Source organism: Macaca thibetana, chromosome 19, assembly GCF_024542745.1.
Source record: "Macaca thibetana thibetana isolate TM-01 chromosome 19, ASM2454274v1, whole genome shotgun sequence".
NCBI classification, from domain to species: domain Eukaryota; kingdom Metazoa; phylum Chordata; class Mammalia; order Primates; family Cercopithecidae; genus Macaca; species Macaca thibetana.
The window spans coordinates 849239-871304 of NC_065596.1; the positions used below are offsets into that span (position 1 = coordinate 849239).

Sequence of the window (22066 nt, forward strand, 5' to 3'; positions counted from 1 at the left end):
TTATGAATAATAAAGGTGAAGTATTTATCCTCAAGAGGATTCTGACTCTCAACCCAACATATATGGCAACTCATTTCTCTGCTTCCTCCAAACTGAGGCCTCATGAAGGCTCAAATATGGAGTGAGAAGGACTCAACAACAGAGCATGCAAAACAAAAAGGATGAGGTAGGATGGTCAGATCTAGGGCTCAGGAATTGCCTGGGGGATGCCAATATAATGCTTGCAGCTATAAAGCTTACTGGGTAGAAATAAACATAAAAAGTTGAAAACACCATGGCTTGAATTTGGTAAAAAAAAAAAAACAGTCTCTGGAATTGTAGCAGTTGTGCCAAAATAATTGAGCAAGAATGACATGTATCTAAGGATTATTAAGGGGAATGTTTACAAGCACACAAAAATTTGTTCCAAATCTTATTACAGTAGTAATATTATTTTCTGTAATGACAGTTTCCCCAAGCTAAAGATGCCATAGAGAAACTAAGGCAAGTGCCTAATATGTTATAGGCAGTTAGTTTCAAAATTTAACAAACTTACAATGATTTTATGAATTCAATTGAACTCTGTATAAATTTCACGAAATTTATACGTATAAATTTCACTAAAAGGCACTATCTAGTAGCTATTTCTCTCAGTTTTTCTGGAATTTTTCTGTTGCTAGATTCCAAGTCAACCTTACTTGAATCCCAGTCATTTCTAAAGCCTCAGATGTAAGAATAGAAAAACAGCAGAAATGAAGCCAAGTTACTGCAAACAGTCCACGTCTAATACATTTGGTTTCCCACACGAACCAAAAACCCACACAAGGTAAACAACAGTGGATTTAAAATTCAACCTAAATTCAACAATAGCAATCACAGCCATACATAAAAATTAGCAAATCACATTAAAACAGCCCTGGGGGAAATAGTACTTTTTATTAATGATGAAGATTGAAGCTCCAAGGATGTAAAATAATTTCTACTAGGCACACAGCTAATGACCCAAACCAGGCTCATATATGTTTGATATTAAAATTTTTAATTCTCACTGTTGACAATGTTGACAAAACTGTTCATAGTTTCAGTGTTGGTGCTTGGGAATAAATCACAACAAGTACTATTGAGGGAGGATGGGTAGTCAAGAAAGTGACCATGTCCTTGGGATGCAGCAACCATGGCGATTGCATGGTGACTGCATACTATCAACACAATAAACCCAATGTTTGCTTTGTATTCCAGCTCATTCAAGCAAAGCTCTCTCCAATAGGAAAATTTTCCTGTAAAGAGCATGCACATTTTTATTTTACCTGTCCTCAGACTGACCTGACCTCTTAACTCATTATCAATATTTTACTATTGATTATCATTATCAATATTGAACTCATTATCAATATTTAACCACGCCCATGGGTAGAGATTTAAAATGTCATTGAGACATGTGACATATGAAGAAGCATGTACAGCCACTGTGTATGTGCACCAACAGGAAGACCCAGAACATGCTTACTAGTAGTAACACCTCTCCCTACCTCCTTATAATTGTGTAAGGCTCCGGTAAGTGGAGTCTCCCTAGTTCCTTTCTTTCCTGTCTTTCTTACAGCCTGTCTTCAATCCCTTTCTCTCAGGGTGTACTGGCCATTCTGCATCTTTTTTCTTTTCTTTTTTTTTTTTTTTTTTTGAGACGGAGTCTCGCTCTGCCGCCCAGGCTGGAGTGCAGTGGCCGGATCTCAGCTCACTGCAAGCTCCGCCTCCCGGGTTCACGCCATTCTCCTGCCTCAGCCTCCCCAGTAGCTGGGACTACAGGCGCCCGCCGCCTCGCCCGGCTAGTTTTTTTTTTTGTATTTTTTAGTAGAGACGGGGTTTCACCGTGTTAGCCAGGATGGTCTCGATCTCCTGACCTCGTGATCCGCCCGTCTCGGCCTCCCAAAGTGCTGGGATTACAGGCCTGAGCCACCGCGCCCGGCCCATCTTTTTTCTTTTTTTGAGGCAGCCTCACACTCTGTCCTAGGCTGGAGTGCAGTGGTGTGAACTCGGCTCACTGCAACCTCCACCTCCCGGGTTCAAGCGATTCTCCTGCCTCAGCTTCCTGGGTACTTGGGACTACAGGCGTGTGCCACCACGTCAGGCCAATTTTTTTTATTTTCAGTAAAGACAGGGTTTCACCATGTTAGCCAGGCTGGTCCTGAACTCCTGACCTCAAGCAATCTGCCCGCCTCGCCCTCCCAAAGTGCTGGGATTACAGGTGTGAGCCACCACACCGAGCCTGCACCTAACTTTTAAGTCTTTCCCTTTTGCAATAAATTACCCTATGCTGCATCTCCTTTGTTGTGTGGCTCATGTTTGTTTGTTTTTTTAACTTAGAAGAGAAAAACTGAGGTCTCACAACAGCCACTAACACTATTGCACTGTTTTGTATTTTTTATTATAAACATTTTATTCTCTGATACATCAATATTCACATTTCAAACAGCCAACTTATATTGAAGTCTACTATATAACAATACTAAATTGAAAATTTAAATGATCAGGCCGGGCGCGGTGGCTCACGCCTGTAATCCCAGCACTTTGGAAGGCCCAGGTGGGCGGATCACGAGATCAGGAGATCGAGACCATCCTGGCTAACACGGTGAAACTCCACCTCTACTAAAAATACAAAAAATTAGCCGGGCATGGTGGCGGGCGCCTGTAGTCCCAGCTACTCAGGACGCTGAGGCAGGAGAATGGCGTGAACCCGGGAGGCGGAGCTTGCAGTGAGCCGAGATGGCACCACTGCACTCCAGCCTGGGCGACACAGCAAGACTCCACCTCAAAAAAAAAAAAAAAAAAAAAAAGAAAATGTAAATGATCACAAAATGATTTGTGATAAAAGCATGTATGTTATTACAAATTTCGACTTTATCACACTATTCAGTTTCTTAAAACAATTTCCAACACAAATAATCAAATTTAATATTTAATGATTAGGATTCAATTCCAAAATTATTTAAATTCATTTATTGTTATATGTACTTTTGACAAAATTGGATTTGAAAACTAAGAAAAAACTAAAGCATGTTCTTGTTTTTGTTTTGTTTTTTTGTTTTTGTTTTTGAAACAGAGTCTCCCTCTGTTGCTCAGACTGGAGTGCAGTGGGATAATCTTGGCTCACTGCAACATCTGCCTCCCAGGTTCAAGCGATTCTCCTGCTTCAGCCTCCTGAGTAGCTGGAATTACAGGCAGATGTCACCATGCCTGGCTGATTTTTGTATTTTTAGTAGAGACGGGGTTTCACCACGTTGACCAGGCTGGTCTCAAACTCCTGACCTCATGTTTCACCCACCTCGGCCTCCTAAGGTGCTGGGATTACAAGTGTAAGCCACCGCGCCCTGCTAAAGCATGTTTTTAAAGGTTCAAGGGACTTAAGCTTAGAAGCACAAATGCTCTGTAGTAAAATAAAGCCTCTTTTTATCAATATTTTAAGTTTTATGTCTGAGCACTTATGCATCAATAACAGGACTCTGGATGATGTTGAGGGAATATTTAAATGGATAAAATAGAAAGTGATCATCGGATAAAATAGAAAGTGATCATCAGAGTCTAATAAGTGATGGATACAGCAACATAATACTTGACAAAACCATTCAGGGTGTGTTTGACAAACAAGAAGGTTACATAGGAACTGCACTGCATGATTAATGTAGTGTTTTCTCTCTAACTTTAGTCTTTATTCTCAATCTTAGAAATATCACATACTCACATACACAGAATAATTAACTTTTTTTCCTGGAAGGCAGTGTTTCATCTTTTATTATGTTTCACAATGCTGTAATGATGTTGTTGAAGTACACTCTCTTTCATCAGAAGATTACCTGTGTGAATTTGAATAGATTGACCCTGGAGAGGACCAGCTCTGCACACTCACTTGAACCGTCTTGCTTTCCAGGCAGTTAAAATGCCTTTGAAGAGTGAAAATATGCTGACTGCTGATTATGTAGAAAATTTTACATTAAAAACCTTGTCAATTGTTTGAAAATTACATTGCATTGTCTACGACTTTTAAAATGTAAAATGCATAAAATAAATACTGCACAACACGAGCCGGGCGCGGTGGCTCAAGCCTGTAATCCCAGCACTTTGGGAGGCCGAGACGGGCGGATCACGAGGTCAGGAGATCGAGACCATCCTGGCTGACACGGTGAAACCCCGTCTCTACTTTAAAAATACAAAAAATTAGCCGGGCGAGGTGGCGGCGCCTGTAGTCCCAGCTACTCGGGAGGCTGAGGCAGGAGAATGGCGTGAACCCGGGAGGCGGAGCTTGCAGTGAGCTGAGATCCGGCCACTGCACTCCAGCCTGGGCGGCAGAGCGAGACTCCGTCTCAAAAAAAAAAAAAAAAAAAAAAAAAAAAACTGCACAACAAAATAGAAATGATGGAGTTGGCCACAAAGGACAGCCAAATCTGTATATAGCAATGTAGAAAAGTATGTATCTACTGTCGGAGTGAGGTAACTTGAAGTATTTGAGAGATGTTCTCTAAGAATCTAAAATTACTTTTAGTTTCAGTGTCTGTTTTTTAAGCATTTTTAATTTTCTAAAAATGTTTAAATGTGTCCATCATTTTATTCCTAGAAATACAAATGGTAGGAAAAAAGAGGTATAAAAACAAATGAAATAGAAGGAAGAAAGTGGATTACTCACAATAGCTAAGGTATAGAATCAACCTAAGTGTCCATCAACAGGTGAATGAATAAAGAAATTGTAGTATATTTACAGAATGGAATGATATCCATTTCTTTAAATTAGAAAGTCTTGTTATTTGCAACAACATTGATAAACCTAGAGAACATTATGCCAAGGAAAATAAGCCAGCACAGAATAAAAGTATATCACATGATCTCATTTCTATGTAGAGTGTAAAAAAGTTTAAATACACAGAAGCAGAAAGTAGAATGATAATTGCCTGGGGCTGGAGGAGATGTTGATAAAAAATAATAGGTCCTGTCTACATCTCTTAAGTTAACAAATAAGTTATTCTCCTCTCAAATTGGATTAACCAGGGAATTGAATCATACACTGAAGAATCAATACTGAAGAAATAACACATTTGTTATAGCAATGATGGTTGTATACCGAAATTTCAGAGGCTTAGCAAAATATATTCTCTGCTTAGATCACCATGCCCTGTCGGTTTTCTTTTTCTGGTTAAGAGGACGTCTTCATGATCTTTCAGGGATCATATTTTCTTTCATCTTCAATCTGTATTCTCCTTTCTTCAGCGAATGGATGAAAAAAACAATGCAGAGAAGACACATTGGCATCTTACCCACACATCACTTTTACTCACTATTAGGCAAAGAGGGTAAGCAAAATAGGTATATGCATGAATAAAACGCTTGTGGTAAAATAATAATTTTGCTGATTCCTGTAGAGCTCAGGTTATAAACCAAAAGCTAGCAAATATACAGCAGAAAATAATATTATTTGAAATAAGAATATTGTGAATGAAGTTATTCTGTCAATAGAAGCAAAAAAATTATAACCTTATCCTAATAGTCTCTATATTTGTACATCAAATTCTTTTTATTAAAAATTGTATTTCATATAAATATGCAACTTATATCACCTTTTTTAACCATTTCAATGTCTTCTCCACTCTGTATTAGTGGAAAACAAGCCAGCTGGTCCCGGGAATGATAAAGAGCACTTGTTTGGGTGATACTCCTGTGCCAAACACCGTTATTTGGTCCAAAGTACTGGTTTTCTATTTTTCTCTACATTTAGTAATAAAATAAAATTCTTAGCTAAGAAGACTTGATCTCATTCAAATATGTTTTATGAAATATGGCTGACATTTAAGAGTCTCTGACTTATCTTGAATATTGACTTTTTTATGAATTCAAATTGAGTTCAAAACTATAAATAATCTTTTACTAAAAGCATTTGTAGAGTAAGATTCATAAAATTTCTTTATAATATAAAAGGAATATGTTAACCATGCTTCCAGTAATCACTCTGACCACAGCATTCTCAGTTTCCAGTATTTACCCTGAGTCACTCAGGGGAAATTGGTATTTGTAAACAGGCAGAGGAAGGTGCTGCTGAGTGGAGGTGTACCACACTGCACATCAGTGCTTTCCACATGCACCTATTAGGCTCTTAATTTAATTGGACTGTCATTTCTATAGCTAGATACCTACTCAACCTAATCATACTATTTTTTAGCAGCTAATGATATCTGTTACCCATTAGTCCTATACAATTATTTGACTGGCTGAAAAATATTTTGTTAATTTACTTGAAATTGAGAGACTAGATTTGCAATCTCCAATCTTTCAGTGTTAAAGCAAATCAGAGAAGCACGATGCATGCAGAATGCGTTTTGTTGTTGTTGTTGAGATGGAGTCTCGCACTGTCACCCGGGCTGGAGTGCAATGGCACAATCTTGGCTCACTGCAGCCTCTGCTTCCAGGGTTCAAGAGATTCTCCTGCCTCAGCCTCCCAAGTAGCTGGGATTACAGGTGCCTGCCACCACGCCCAGCTAATTTTTTTATTTTTAGTAGAGACAGGCTTTCACTATGTTGGCCAGGCTGGTCTTGGACTCCTGACCTCCTGATCCGCCTGCCTCGGCCTCCCAAAGTGTTGGGATTACAGGCGTGATAGAATGCATTTTTCTGCCCACCATAATTCTTCTTTACATAGAATATATTCCATTCAAACTATTTAGCCAGAATTTTAGATTTCAAAAGGTCAAGAACAATTGAGTGAAGCCAAAATACTGTCTTTGCTTCTTGTTAGCAATCTAACCATTTCAAAAAGCACAGCAATTATGCCAAGCCATTGAAAACATCTAGTTAACTTTATCCCATTTCAAAAATTGTTACTTTTATGTTAATTTAAGAGGATCTATCTACATAACTTTACATGCATTCCAGAAATATTTATCTTAGCTGGATGCAGTAGCTCACACCTGTAATCCCAGACTTTGAGGGCCAAGGAGGCAGGATCATATAAAGTCCAGAGTTCGAGACCAGCCTGGCTGACATGGAAAAAGCAACTAAAACTACAAAAATTATCTGGGCATAATGAAGCATGTCTTTAATCCCAGCTACTCAGGAGGCTGAGGCACGAGATTCTCTTGAATCTGAGAGGCAGAGGTTGCAGTGAGCTAAGATTGCACCTCTGCACTCTAGCCTGAGCAACAGAGCAAGACTGTCTCAAATAAATCTTCATATTAAGGTATTTAATGTTCAATATTATATGACAGTAGAGTGGAATCCTCAAAAATGAGCAGAAGTTTATTATTAATAAATTAGGCCAGGCGCGGTGGCTCACGCTTGTAATCCCAGCACTTTGGGAGGCCGAGGCGGGTGGATCATGAGGTCAGGAGCTCAAGACCGGCCTGGCCAAGATGGTGAAATCCCGTCTCTACTAAAAATACAAAAATTAGCTAGGTGTGGTGGTGCACCTGTAATCCCAGCTACTCATGAGGGTGAGGCAGGAGAAACACTTGAGCCTGGGAGGTGGAGGCTGCAGTGAGCCGAGATTGCACCACTGCACTCCAGCCTGGGCAAGAGTGAGGCTCTGTCTCAAAAAACATAAAATCAATCAATCAATACAATTTTTTTTCAAGGGTTTTCAATCGTTAAAGAATCAGGTATGCTTTTCACGATAAGTTCAATTTTAGGAGGGTACCCACTGGTCTCCACGGTATTTCTGTAATGGATAGTGTAAAACTGGGTCACCAGACTTACGCAGACATGATTATTTAATCAGAATGAATTCAGCCTTCGTGGTGGAATATTGGTATCTCAGGAGCTGATCATTCACTACAACTTAGTAAATGTTGTTCCATAATCCCAGTGAATTCTTTCAACCACGTTTCCTTTTTTCTCATTGATGTGGTCATGTTGTGGTCTCCCTCTGTTTATCCCAGATGAGAGGTGATTATTTACTGCATGAATGAGACTCCCTTTTTTTCCTCTTCCTTGGGATCCTCCTGTCCTCCGTACTGGAAGGAACATGTGGGAGGCAGGAATTATGACAACATACAAATATATTTCCTGCCAGGGGACCACCATAAGCAGCTTACAAAATGACCCATCTGGAAGTCACTTACTTCCAGGCCAGCAGGAGTGTTTTTCTATGATGTGCCTTTTTCTCTTAAAAGCATCTCTAATTAAGTTTAGCCCAATCAAGATAATCTCCCTTTTGATAAACACAAAGTCAACACATTAATAACCTAATTTCATGAGTAATTAATTTCCTACCACAGTAAATCACACTTGTTTTTGAGATGGAGTCTCACTCTGTGGCCCAGGTTGCAGTGCAGTGGCATGATCTCAGCTCACTGCAACCTACACCTCACAGATGCAAGGGATTCTCCTGCCTCAGCCTCCTGAGTAGCTGGGATTGCAGGCGCCCTCCACCATGCTTGGATAATTTTGTATTTTCAGTAGAGATGGGGTTTCACCATGTTGGCCAGGCTGGTCTCGAACTCCTGACCTCAGGTGATCCACCTCAGACTCCCAAAATGTTGGGATTACAGGTGTGAACCACCGCATCCGGCCAGTCGCACATTTTTTTACACTAAAAAGGTAACACCGCAGGTGTGCAACAGCTGGGAATCATTTTAGAATTTTGCCTATCTACCTGAATAGACTTTTCTTTTTTTTTTTGAGATGGAGTTTCCTTCTTGTCACCCAGGCTGGAGTGCAATGGTGTGATCTCAGTTCACTGCAACTTCCACCTCTTGGGTTCAAGCGATTCTCCTGCTTCAGCCTCCTGAGTAGCTAGGACTACAGGCGCCCACCACCACGCCCGGCTAATTTTTGTATTTTTAGTAGACAGGGTTTTGCCACATTGGCCAGGCTGGTCTTGAACTCCTGACCTCAGGTGATCCACCCGCCTCGGCCTCCCAAACTGCTGGGATTACAGTGTGAGCCACCGCGCCTGGACCTGAATAGACTTTTCAAATTCTTTCAGTTGCTTTTGTTATCTAAGTAAACAAAGATATCTGCAAATAATAATTACTTTCCAACTTAATTCGTTACAAATATCTTTTTTCTGGCTTAATTTCTTCTTTATGTACCATTTTATAGATTCACACACACATATATAACAATGAAAATGTATCCAATTATTCCATTTTTATTTGTATTATAAATGAGTGTTACATTATTTTCTGTTTGAAGGGTTTGTCTGTTGTCCTTTGTTTTTTGGGCTTTTTGTTGTTTTTTGTTTGTTTTTTGAGACAATCTCGCCCTGTTGCCCAGGTTGGAGAGCATGGCGGGATCTTGGCTCACTGCAACCTCCGCCTCCTGGGTTCAAGCGATTCTCCTGCCTCAGCCCCCTGGGTAGCTGGGATTACAGGCGCGTGCCACCAAGTCCGGCTAATTTTTGGGTTTTTAGTAGAGACAGGGTTACACCATGTTGGCCAGGCTGGTCTCGACCTCCTGATCTCAGGTGATCCACCTCGGCCTCCCAAAGTGCTGGGATTACAACAGGCGTGAGCCACCGTGCCCAGCAACACAGAACTATTTTTATAACACACAAGTCTTTCGACCAATAAATATATATTTAAATTATTTCTTAAAATGTGGTATAGATACACAATGGAGTACTATTCAGCCTTAGAAAGGGCTAAATCCTGTCATTTGAAACAATATACATTTTAAGACATTATGCTAGATGGGATAAGCCTGACACAGACAAATACTTCATAATCTCATTTATATGTAGAATCTAATAAAGTTTAACTCAAAAAAAAAAAAAAAAAGAAAGTGAAATAATGGTTACCAGAGGCTTGATGGGAAGAAATTACAGAGTTTTTTGATTGAAGGGTACAAAGTTTCAAATAGACAAGGTAAGTAGGTTTTGAGATCTACTTCACAGCAGCGTGACTATAGTAAACCATAACGTAATTGTATTTTAAAATGACTAAGAGTAAATTTCAAATATCTTAACTATCAACTCACTTATGATAGGTAAGCGAGTTGATAGATGTTATTTAACTCAACTCAATCATTCCATATTACACACATATATTCAAACATCACATTTTACCCCATAAATTCATTCAACTTTGATTTGCCAATCAAAAATACTACTCATACTTTAAAGAGAAATAAACTTTAAGAAATTTGACAAAAGTGTTCATTTTAAAATCTTAGAAAACATACATATATTTTTCATATATATATATTTCAAAAGGCTTGCTCCTTTAGTGATGTAAGTAAACTCTTTTTTCTGTTTTTATTAAGACGGAGTCTCACTGTCACCCAGGCTGGAGTTCAGTGGCATGGTCTCTCACTGCAACCTCCGCCTCCCAGGTTCAAGCAATTCTCCTGCCTCAGCCTCCCGAGTAGCTAGCTGCAATTAGAGGCACCTGCCATCATGCCCGGCTAATTTTTGTAATTTTAGTGGAGACTGGGTTTCACCATGTTGGCCAGGCTGTTCTTGAGCTCCTGACCTCAGGTGATCCACCCACCTCGGTCTCCCAAAGAGTTGGGATTACAGGCATGAGCCACCGCACCTAGCCATAAGTGAACTTTTAATATAATGAATAGTCTAAACCCAACACTCAGGAAAAAATGTTTATTTTTAATGTTCAAAAGAATACAATACTATAAAAGACAGACTCTAAAGCAACTGCTTAGAGTAACATTATTTCTACATTTGTAAATAAGTTATTTCTTCACTTGTTAGAGAAAAGTTATTTGAAAATATATTTTAAACCACATTTCAACATATTAAATCAAATGAACATATGTACTTGGCAATAAAAAATTTATTAAACAAGTAGACAAGAAAACAACATGCCTTCTTTTCTAATATTAAAACTGACACACTCGGCATTTAGGTGCTTATTTGTCTGGTGTTACTAGAGTGCCAAAGAGAAGTACTCAATGAGAAATCTTTCCATATTTATATCCATGCTGAGTGTGAATATATGGAAATTTTCCAAGGGTAGTATTATAAACATTCAACTACTATTATATATAGTCCCTCACTGACTGATTAGAATAAACATGGGTTACAAACCACTGATGTGGCCACCTTGTTTTTAGGCTTAACATTGATCATGATCTAACAGAATCAACAAATGAGAGCTATATGCTGGGTGCTCTTTGGGCAACTTTATTTGCATTAATTGCTTTAATTTTACCAAAACCCTAAAGTTAGGGATGCAATCAGTAACCAGCTGCTACCAAGTTTCAATCTTAACCATTATGCCCAACAACCCGTCACCCAATGCTTGTTCTAAATCCTGACCTAACATTTTGGCTTTAAATTTTTTAATTTAGTAGAAATAAAGATAAATTTAGAAACCACTTCTTTTTATCCATAGATAGTACGTAGAACTTAAATTTTGGTTTAAAGTATTCATTATAAAGTCTGAGACAAACACTTCAGTAAATGAATTATAACATTATTCGTCTTATGACTTAAAAGAACCATTAATTTTACTTTTGAAATAATGAGTTTTTATATTTAAACTTAAAATGAGCCTATTATATAGAAAATTTGTTGTCTGCATGAACCTTGTCATCCATTGAGCAGTCTACAGTTGCTAGAAGTTTCAGAAACATTAATAAGAATACTCTTTCTGATTGAATAAAGAACGTTATGCTTTCTCAGTGATTAAAATAAAATAGATTGGAATTACTGATCGGTAACTTACAATGTGGTTTAAATGTTATTTAATTAATACATGTGAAGTTTCTCTTAAACTCATTTTAACAAATGACTTCTACTGTTTTTCACTTCCATTAGAAAAAAAGTATTAAAATTTCTGTTATTACAAGCCTATAAATTTTATTCAGATCTAAACATAGTGCTAATCTTAAAAGATCTGTATGCTTAGGATTATAAAAAGCCTATTCTCCATTCACACACAGAAGATAAATAACTGCTTTTCAGTAAACCTGATGGGGCAATTGTGACTCACAATTATAAGCTATTAAAATATTAATACTATTACCTAGCTGACATTTTTAGGTTCTGCATGTTCAAGTTGTTTAACTTATAATTCAAACTACAGGCGCCCAAACCGCGCCCGGCTAATTTTTTGTATTTTTAGTAAGACGGGGTTATCAATCTCCTGACCTTGTGATCCGCCCGCCTCGGCCTCCCAAAGTGCTGGGATTACAGGAGTGAGCCACCGCGCCCGGCCTCAAGTTGTTTAACTTATAATTCAAAAATAAATTTTTATAAACTATAAAAAATATAATTTTTTTTTTTACTTCTTAAATACTGTCATTATTTCTAGCTGACATAACATTAAATTTTAGAGGCTGTGGCTTTAGAAACAAGAAATGTCATGGTTGACTCCGCTTTACTTCCTGCCTTATTTCACACAAACACAGCAGCACAAAAACGGCCAGAAATGCTACAGCATGACTGGAAATACACCAGTACCTTTCTAGGGAGAATATATGTGGGAGCATATTTACTTGAAATTAATGACATCTTTTGTTGAAGTACAGGCTTCTACATGGCAAGTAATAAAGACAAAAATTTTACAGGGCAAAAGAGTAAGAAACATACTCTAAAACTACCTTCTAACCCATTATTTCTTTTTTCACTAGCATGGTTGTGATGGAATGAGCATTTGCAGCAGCTTTTTTTTACTTTTGAGACAGAGTCTTGCTCTGTCGCCCAGGTTGGCGTGCAATGGCGCGATCTCAGCTCACTGCAAACTCTGCCTCCCGGGTTCAAGTGATTATTCTGCCTCAGCCTCCTGAGTAGCTCACCCTGCTAATTTTTGTATTTTTAGTAGAGACGGGGTTTCACCATGTTGGTCAGGCTGGTCTCAAACTCCTGACCTCGTGATCTGCCCGCCTCGGCGCTGGGATTACAGGCGTGAGCCAAGGTGCCTGGTCCGCAGCATGATCTTAAATAACCTACACTCTCTGCTTCACCATTTTTGGGATATGGCCATAAGACGTTTATGAATTTATTAGAAAAAATGTTTTCTTTTTCTAATTCAGAAATTTTAGCAAAATTTCACAGGCTGATCATGAGGTCAGGAGTTCGAGACCAGCCTGACCAACATGGTGAAACTCAGTCTCTACTAAAAATACAAAAATTAGCCACATGTGGTGGCGTGTGCCTGTAGTCCCAGATAGTTAGGAGGCTGAGGCAGAATAGCTTGAACCTGGGAGGCAGAGGTTGCAGTGAGCTGAGATTGTGCCACTGCACTCCAGCCTGAGCAGCAGAGAGACTCCATCTCAATTAAAAAAAAAAAAAAAAAAAAAAAAAAAAAAAAAAATCTAATCTACAATAACTAGTAATTATACTTTGAATTTAACCAAAAAGTGGAAAAACCTGTGCATTATAATCTAAACGATATTGAAATACAAAAATAATACACAAACGGAAAAATATTACCTATAAATGAATTGGCGTTATTATCGTTAAATATCTGTATTACACAAAATAATCTACAGACATAATGCAATCTCTAGGAAAATACCAGCGACACACTGGTATAAATTTTAAAACATACATCTAAAACTTATATTGTACCACAGAAGACCCAAAGTAGCCAAAGCAATGAAGGAAAAAAAAAAGGGGGGGTGCTTTGGGAGGCTTAGGCGGGTGGATCACGAGGTCAGGAGATCGAGAACATCCTGCCTAACACGGTGAAACCCCCTCTCTACTAAAAAATACAAAAATTTATCTGGGCATGGTGTCGGATGCCTGTAGTCCCAGCTACTCCGGAGGCTGAGGCAGGAGAATGGCTGAACCTGGGAGGCGGAGCTTGCAGTGAGCGGAGACTGTGCCACTGCACTCCAGTCTGGGAGAAAGTGCGAGAAAAAAGAAAAAAGAAAAAAAGAAAGTGTGAAGGTATCACCCTACCTGACTTTGAAATATACTAAAAAAGCTTTATTAGGTAAAACAGTATGGTAATTGAAGAAAAACAGACACATACTCCAATGGAGCAGGAAAAAAAAAAAAAAAAAGACCAGAAACCGCTGACTTGAAGTTACAAACTAACTCCAGCAGAAATATTTATGGCTTATTATGGAGCATCAGTTACACAGCAAGTACCGTCATGTTTCCTTTTTTTTTTTTTTCTTTTTGAGATGGAATCTCACTTTGTCACCCAGGCTGGAATGTGGTGGCCTGATCTCAACTCACTGCAACCTCCGCCTCCTGGGATTAAGTGATTCTCCTGCCGCAGCCTCCCGAGTAGCTGAGATTTCAGGCGCATGTCACCACACCCAGCTAATTTTTGTATTTTTAGTAGAGAATGGGGTTTTGCCATGTTTGCCAGGCTGGTCTTGAACTCCTGGCCTCAGGTGATCTGCCCATCTTGGCCTCCCGAAATGCTGGGATTACAAGCATCAGCCACCTTACCCGGCCTCACTGTCATGTTTCTTTGATACATTTATATACAAAAACATTCTCATGACTTATGAAACTTCCCTAGTATTTACCTAAAAAAAAAAAGACTCAATAAATAAGTAAATTCACTTATGTCATCTATAACAAGTAAAACGACAATAACTAAAGTAGGCTTATATAGGCATCTGCAACTAAAAGAACAAAATGAAATGTTCTAAATAAAATATAACGTTATGGAATTATATCTAAAAATTGTGTACATTACTGAATTTTATAAAAAATTCTTATAATCATGACCAGCTCACGTAGTGGATACTTCATAAACTATAAAACAAAAAATCATAACAAAATTATAGGTCTGGCATGAGTACCAGGCAAAGAGTTTGTATGGAGAGATTCTGAACCATAAACCATACGGTTTTACAGTAATGAATTTAATACAAAGCTGAGAGCAAAAATTTGCTTTCAGCATTTTTGAGGTTTTTATTATCTAATAATCACCTCATTAAAACAATTTGTTTTGTTCCGATATTGCTCTATTCTTCTTTCCTGAAAATAGGTACAAACTCATACTCATATAAACACACTCACTCCATAATTTCTTTCCTAAGGTTTATCTTTAGAGTAATACATGTGTATTTTTAACTTCATGTAAATCAAAATTAAAAGTCTTTATGTGTTTGCAGGCAGAGAGGCCACATGTTCAAATAAAAATATATAAGAAATTTATAAAAATATGTATACAAGACTCACAAATGTATGCATTTTATTCATACTTCTAAATAATACAATAATAGAAATTACCCTGTAGTCAATATCTATTTATTCATTTTGAGACAGAGTCTTACTGTCACCCAGGCTGGAGTGCAGTGGCACGATCTCAGCTCACTGCAACCTCTACCTCCCAAGTTCAAGTGATTCTCCTGCCTCAGACTCCTGAGTAACTGGGATTACAGGTGCTCACCACCATGCCTGGCTAACTTTTGTATTTATAGTACAGACAGGGTTTCAACACGTTGGCAGTGCTGGTCTTGAACTCCTGACCTCAGGTGATCCACCTGCCTCAGCCTCCCAAAGTGCTAGGATTACAGGCATGAGCCATGGTGCCTGGCCATCGGTAACAGTTTAATTGTACATTTTAAACTAACAAAAAGTGAGAAATTAAATTTTCTGTAATACAAAGGATAAATGCCAGAGGTGAGGCCACTGGTAACAGTTTAGTTGCACATTTTAAACTAACAAAAAGCATAAAATTAAATTTTCTATAATACAAAGGATAAATGCTAGAGGTGACAGATACCTAATTTACCATGAGGTGATTATTATATATTGTATGTATCAAAATATGCCATATATGGTTTAAATATATACACATACTATCTACCCAAAAATATTAAGTAAATTTAAATAAGAAAAAAAAATTTAACATACAGGAACAACATTCTTTAACTTCTTTGCAGTTTAAAGCCACTAGCAAAAAAGATTACTACAGATACTACTTTATTACGTTAACAAATAATACTATCTTTTACCTACACTCTTGAGTAAGGTGGAATGGGTTAAGGTTAGTGGCAAAATAATGCTTTATTGAATGCACAATAGTATTTAACATGTTAAAAATGTTAAATTAAAAAGTTAAGTCTATACATAATTTCAAAGTTTTTAAATGTACTAGATTGTATCACATAAAAGTACAATTAGTAAAATAACACTATTAAATTTTAACTAAAATTAAAAATATTTTTCTCTCATAAAGCAGATTAAACTGAACACCTACTTCATGCATCACTCAATATTATAAGTTAACCACAAAGAGCATCCCTACTTAGATTTTCATCATATATCTTACATTTTAATGTCTTTACTCTTTCATAGAAGAGATAATAATGCCTACCTAATAAAAAACAATCTCTCATATCTTTCATGCAGGAACCATTCATCACATACTTTCACATATGAATGCAATAGGAATAAAGAAACAGCATGAATTTGAGAGTTGAATTCCATCATTATTCACATATTAAAAAATCTATAAATTTTTTTCAAGAAAAAGTATATTTTGGTGGGCACAGTGGCTCACACCTGTAATACCAGCATTTTGGGAGGCTGAGGCAGGGTTCAAGACAACCTGCCCAATGGCAAGACCTCATCTCTACTAAAAATACAAAAATTAGCCAGGCGTGGTAACTCATGCCTGTAATCCCAGCTACTCGGAAGGCTGAAGCATGAGAATCACTTGAAGTGGGAGGTGGAGGCTGCACCTGAATGACAGAGCAAGACTTCGTCTGAAAAAAAAAAAGTAAAGCCTGGCCAATATGGCAAAACCCTGTCTCTACTAAAAATACAAAAATTAGCCAGGCATGGTGGTGTACACCTGTAATCCCAGCTACTCAGGAGGCTGAGGCAGGAGAAGCACCTGAACCTGGGAGGTGGAGGTTGCAGTGAGCCGAGATAGCACCACTGCACTCCATCCTGCACGATGGGAGCAAGACTCCATCTCAAAAAAAAAAAAAAAAAAAAAAAAAGAAAAGCATACTTTGAATGTAATAACTCTCCAAAATATCTTACACACTTTTTAAAGTTATATACAAAATATTTATGTAAATTTCAGTTTTGAGTTATTTTCTAAACTCAGCACTCTGATTTAGTGTCCTGTCTGAAGTGTCAGTTCCTTAGATACATCTACTCTGAATTGATATTTACAGACTTAATTTTCAAATAACTAATTTTTTATATTACTGCATCTGCAAAAATATATTTTAGTATGAACTCTCTGGTGTTTCCTAGGCTGTAGTTTGTAAAAAAATGTTTTTCCAAATTTATCACCTTTGCAGCGATTTTCTTCAAGATATATTCTCTGATGTTGAAGAAAAGTTTCAGCAACAACTTCAGGGTTTTCCTCTAGTACAAAATGTGTAAAATAAGATCTGTAATACAAGTAATGGTACCACAATACTCTTCATGTTAGTTTTTTTTTTTGAGATGGAGTGCAGTTGGAGTGCCCAGGCTGCAGTGCGGTGGCACAAACTCAGCTAACTGCAACCTCTGCCTCCTAGGTTCAAGCGGTTCTCCTGTCTCAACCTCCTAGTAGCTGGGATTAGTCATGCACCACCACACCCACCTAATTTTTGTATTTTGGGTAGAGACGGAATTTCACCATGTTGGCCAGGCTGGTCTTGAAATTCTGACCTCAAGTGAACCACCCACCTCAGCCTCCAAAGTGCTGAAATTACAGGCGTGAGCCACCATGCCCAGCTCACTCTTGATATTTTAATGCTTGTCCAAAGTGCTGAAATTACAGGCGTGAGCCACCATGCCCAGCTCACTCTTGATATTTTAATGCTTGTCTTCAAAATAAATACTCTTCTTCACTTTAAAGGCTGATATTTTCTGAAAAATCTATTGACAGTAATTTCATTTTTAATGTTTCTATTAAGTATGAACTCTCTGATATTGAATAAGATGTGAGCAGATATTAATGGCTTCTTCACATTCTTTACATTTGCATAATTTTTCTCAAGTATAAATCATTCCCTGTCCAATAAAGTGTCAGCATTGGTTAAATGTTTTGCCACATTCTTCACACTTGCAGAGGTTTCTAGCTCTAGTATGAAGTATTTTACCTACAATCAAGTGTGACAACCATTTAAAGGTGTTTAGAAATGTTCAGGTGTTGTCAACTGCATTGTTATATCATTCAGGTTTGTACAATTTCTCTCCAGTAATTCTCTTATGTCTGCTAAGAATTAAGGACTTGTTAAAGGCTTTGCCACATTATTCACACTTCTAGGGTTTCTCTCCAGTATAAATTATCTTATGTATAGTTGAGTTGTTAATTGGTTAAAAGCTTTGCCACTTTTTTTTTTTGAGACGGAGTCTCACTCTGTCACTAGGCTGGAGTGCAGTGGCACGATCTCGGCACACTGCAACCTCCACCTCCCGGGTTCAAGGGATTCTCGTGCCTCAGTCTCCTTAGTAGCTAGGACTGCAGGCATGCGCCACCACACCCAGCTAATTTTTGTATTTTTTAGTAGAGACTACTAAATAGAGACTACTAAATACCATGTAGGCCAGGATGGTCTCAATCTCTTGATCTCATGATCCACCAGCCTTGACCTCCCAAAGTGCTGGGATTACACGTGTGAGCCACTGCGCCCGGTCCATTCTTCATATTTGTCAGTTTTTTCTACGGCATGAATTTTCTTGTGTGTAGTAAGGTTTGAGCATTGATTAAAAGCTTTGCCACATTCTTTACATTTGTAGGGTTTCTGTCCAGTATGAATTACCTTATGCTTAGTAAGAGTTGAGGACCAGTTAAAGGCTTTGCCACATTCTTCACATTTGTAGGGTTTCTCTCCAGTATGAATTATCTTATGTTGAGTAAGGTTTGAGTATTGGTAAAAAGCTTTGCCACATTCTTCACATTTGTAGGGTTTCTCTCCAGCATGAATTATCTTATGTCTAGCAAGGGTTGAGGATTGGTTAAAAGCTTTGCCACATTCTTTACATTTGTAGGGTTTCTCTCCAGTATGAATTTTCTTATGTGTAGTAAGGTGTGAGGATAGGTTAAAAGCTTTGCCACATTCTTCACATTTGTAGGGTTTCTCTCCAGTATGAATTATCCTATGTTCAGTAAGGTTTGAGGACCGCTTAAAAGCTTTGCCACATTCTTTACATTTGTAGGGTTTCTCTCCAGTATGAATTATCTTATGTGTAGTAAGTTGTGAGAACTGGTTAAAGGCTTTGCCACATTCTTCACATTTGTAGGGTTTCTCTCCGGTATGAATTCTCTTATGTGTGGTAAGGTGTGAGGATGTGTTAAAGGCTTTGCCACATTCTTCACATTTGTATGGTTTTTCTCCAGTATGAATTCTCTTATGTTGAGTAAGAGTTGAGGACACGTTAAAGGCTTTGCCACACTCTTCACATTTGTAAGGTTTCTCCCCAGTATGAATTCTCTTATGTTGAGTAAGGGTAGAGGACACATTAAAGGCTTTGCCACATTCTTCACATTTATAAGGTTTATCACCAGTATGAATTCTCTTATGTTTAGTAAGGTTCGAGGATTGGTTAAAAGCTCTGCCACAATGTTCACATATGTAGGGCTTCTCTCCAGCATGAATTATCTTATGTCTAGTAAGGGTTGATGACTGGTTAAAAGCTTTGCCACATTCTTTACATTTGTAGGCATTCTCTCCAGTATGAATTATCTTATGTTTAGTAAGGTGTGAGGATATGTTAAAAGCTTTGCCACATTCTTCACGTTTGTAGGATTTCTCTCTAGTATGAATTATCTTATGTGTGTTAAGGTGTGAGGACTTGTTAAAGGCTATGCCACATTCTTCACATTTGTAGTGTTTCTGTCTTGTATGAATTCTTTTATGTTGAGAAAGCGTTGAGGACACATTAAAAGCCTTGCTACATTCTTCAAGTTTGTAGGAATTGACAGTAGTGTGAATTCTTTTATGTTGAGTTAGGTGTGAAAGAACGCAAAATGATTTGCCACATTCTTTACATTTGAAAGGATTCTTTTCAGTCTTACGTCTATTTGAATTTGAAAATTTATGAAAGTCTCTCACATATTTATCACATTGAAATATTTTGCTCTGGGTAGTTGACAAACACTGGTTAAATCCATTATAACTTCCTTTGTGCACCTTATACTCATCCACACATTTACACCCTTTTTTTAACTGTAAATTGTGATGTCCACATTTTTCATATTTTCTTGGTATTCTTCTTTGGAAAGAAGCTTTTATGCTCTGCTCTGGCCAAAGGTCTTGGGCGAAATAACAACACATACCTGAAAGAAATAAAAATAACAACTTACTCCACATACTAGACTCAGATACATATTCTTTACAAATCCAACCTACAAAATTATACAAACTACATAAACAAGATTGCATAAGAAGGCTGGGCATGGTGGCTAATGCCTGTACTCCCAGCACGTCGAGATGCTGAGATGGGCAGATCACCTGAAGTCAGGAGTTTGAGACCAGTCTGGCCAATATGGTGAAACCCATCTTTTCTAAAAAATACAAAAAAATTAGCCGGGAATGATAGCATGCACCTGTAATCCCAGCTACTCAGGAAGCTGAGGCAGGAGAATCGCTTGAACCTGAGAGGCACAAGTTGCAGTGAGCTGATATCACACCAATGCACTCCACTCTGGACAACAGAGCAATACTTTGACTCAAAAACAACCAAAACAAAACTGCACAACAAAATACCAAAGGCCCTAATTTCCTTATAGACATATAAATGTAAGAAAAATACACAGACCAAAATACATTTGTGAAAAATTTATACAAGAGTTAAGTGTCTACAGTGCCCCAGGAGGTGAGGACAATGCAAAGAACCATAAAGAATAATGAGAAAAGTCTGTTATGTTTACCCAACACAGCTCATCCCTCTCCCCAATATAATATAGTGCCTTTAGAAGTGAATAACCAGCCAGGCAGGGTGGCTCACGCCTGTAATCCCAGCACTTTGGGGTGCCGAGGTGAATGGATCACCTGAGGTTAGGAGTTTGGAATCAGGCTGGCCAACATGGCGAAACTCCCTCTCTACTAAAAACACAAAAATTAGCCAGGCATGGTGGTGGGCGCCTGTAATTCCAGCTACTCGGGAGGCTGAGGCAGAACTGCTTAAATCCAGGAGGCGGAGGTTGCAGTGAGCCAAGATTGCTATTGCACTCCAGCCTGGGCAACAGAGCGAGACTCCCTCTCAAAAAAAAAAAAAAAAAAAAAAAAGTGAATAGCCAACCCTGTTTTTCTTTCTTTCTTTGTTTTTTAAAGACAAGTAGAACACTGGCACATACATCTTTTTTTCATTTCTAGGCGCCCTTCCAGACACTGGTTTCTGTCTCGCACGACATAAAGTGCTGAAAAAAGTGTTGGTATACTGTGGAATGACGGTTTGAATCTGCTGAAACCAAAGCCAAATGTTACAGCAGCAGAGAGACCGCAGTATCACAGACAGCGAACAGGTTTAGCAAGTGGTGACTGATTATTAAGAAGAAACATGAATAAACTTTTTAAATTAAAAAACAAATTTCAGACAAGACACATCCTAGGAACATGTTTAAGACACTCTCAGAATTTCTAGCTGAGAAAATTTTTTTCAGGCTATGCCAGGACAAAGTTACATTATAAAAATTGATCATATGCAAAAATATTTTAAATAAAATACTTAAACATTAAAAAATAATTTAACCCCAGTATACTTCAAAATTTCTGCAGATTAAAAAAAAAAATTCAAGTGCCAATGCCTCCTAGGAAACTGGTAAAAATATTTGCAAATCATATAATAGGAGTTGATACTCAGAACATATAAGCAACTCTTAATACTGAGCAATAAAGTTGAATAACTTGATTTAGAAAAGGATGAATAATTGAACAAAATTTTCATTTAAAAGATACATAGGCGGGCCAGGTGCGGTGGCTCACACCTGTAATCCCAGCTCTTTGAGGGGCTGAGGCAGGCAGATCATGAAGTCAGGATATCGAGACCATCCTGGCTAACACATTGAAACCCCATCTCTACTAAAAATACAAAAATTAGCCAGGTGTGGTGGCACACGCCTTTAGTCCCAGCTACTCGGGAGGCTGAGGCAGGAGAATCACTTGAACCCAGGAGGCGGAGGGTGCAGTGAGCCAAGATCACACGACTGCACTCCACTCCAGCCAGAGTGACAGAGTAAGACTCCATCTTAAAAAAAAACAGTGAACCAAGATTGCGCCACTGTACTCCAAACTG

General features: G+C 38.1%; 1 protein-coding gene across 4 annotated transcripts in view; it reads right to left on the bottom strand.

Moving 5' to 3' along the window:
- Nucleotides 1-22066, bottom strand: part of LOC126942223 (zinc finger protein 724) — a 715842-nt gene that overhangs the window by 342046 nt on the left and 351730 nt on the right. For 3 of the 4 annotated variants that reach the window (XM_050769576.1, XM_050769577.1, XM_050769575.1), the window contains one exon: nucleotides 12135-20108. In XM_050769576.1, coding sequence (XP_050625533.1) covers nucleotides 18439-20108 — 1670 coding nt within the window. In that variant the 3' untranslated portion in view covers nucleotides 12135-18438. Of the gene's footprint in view, nucleotides 1-12134; nucleotides 20109-22066 lie in introns of those variants that run through there. The other variant, XR_007721532.1, reaches the window with a different exon arrangement.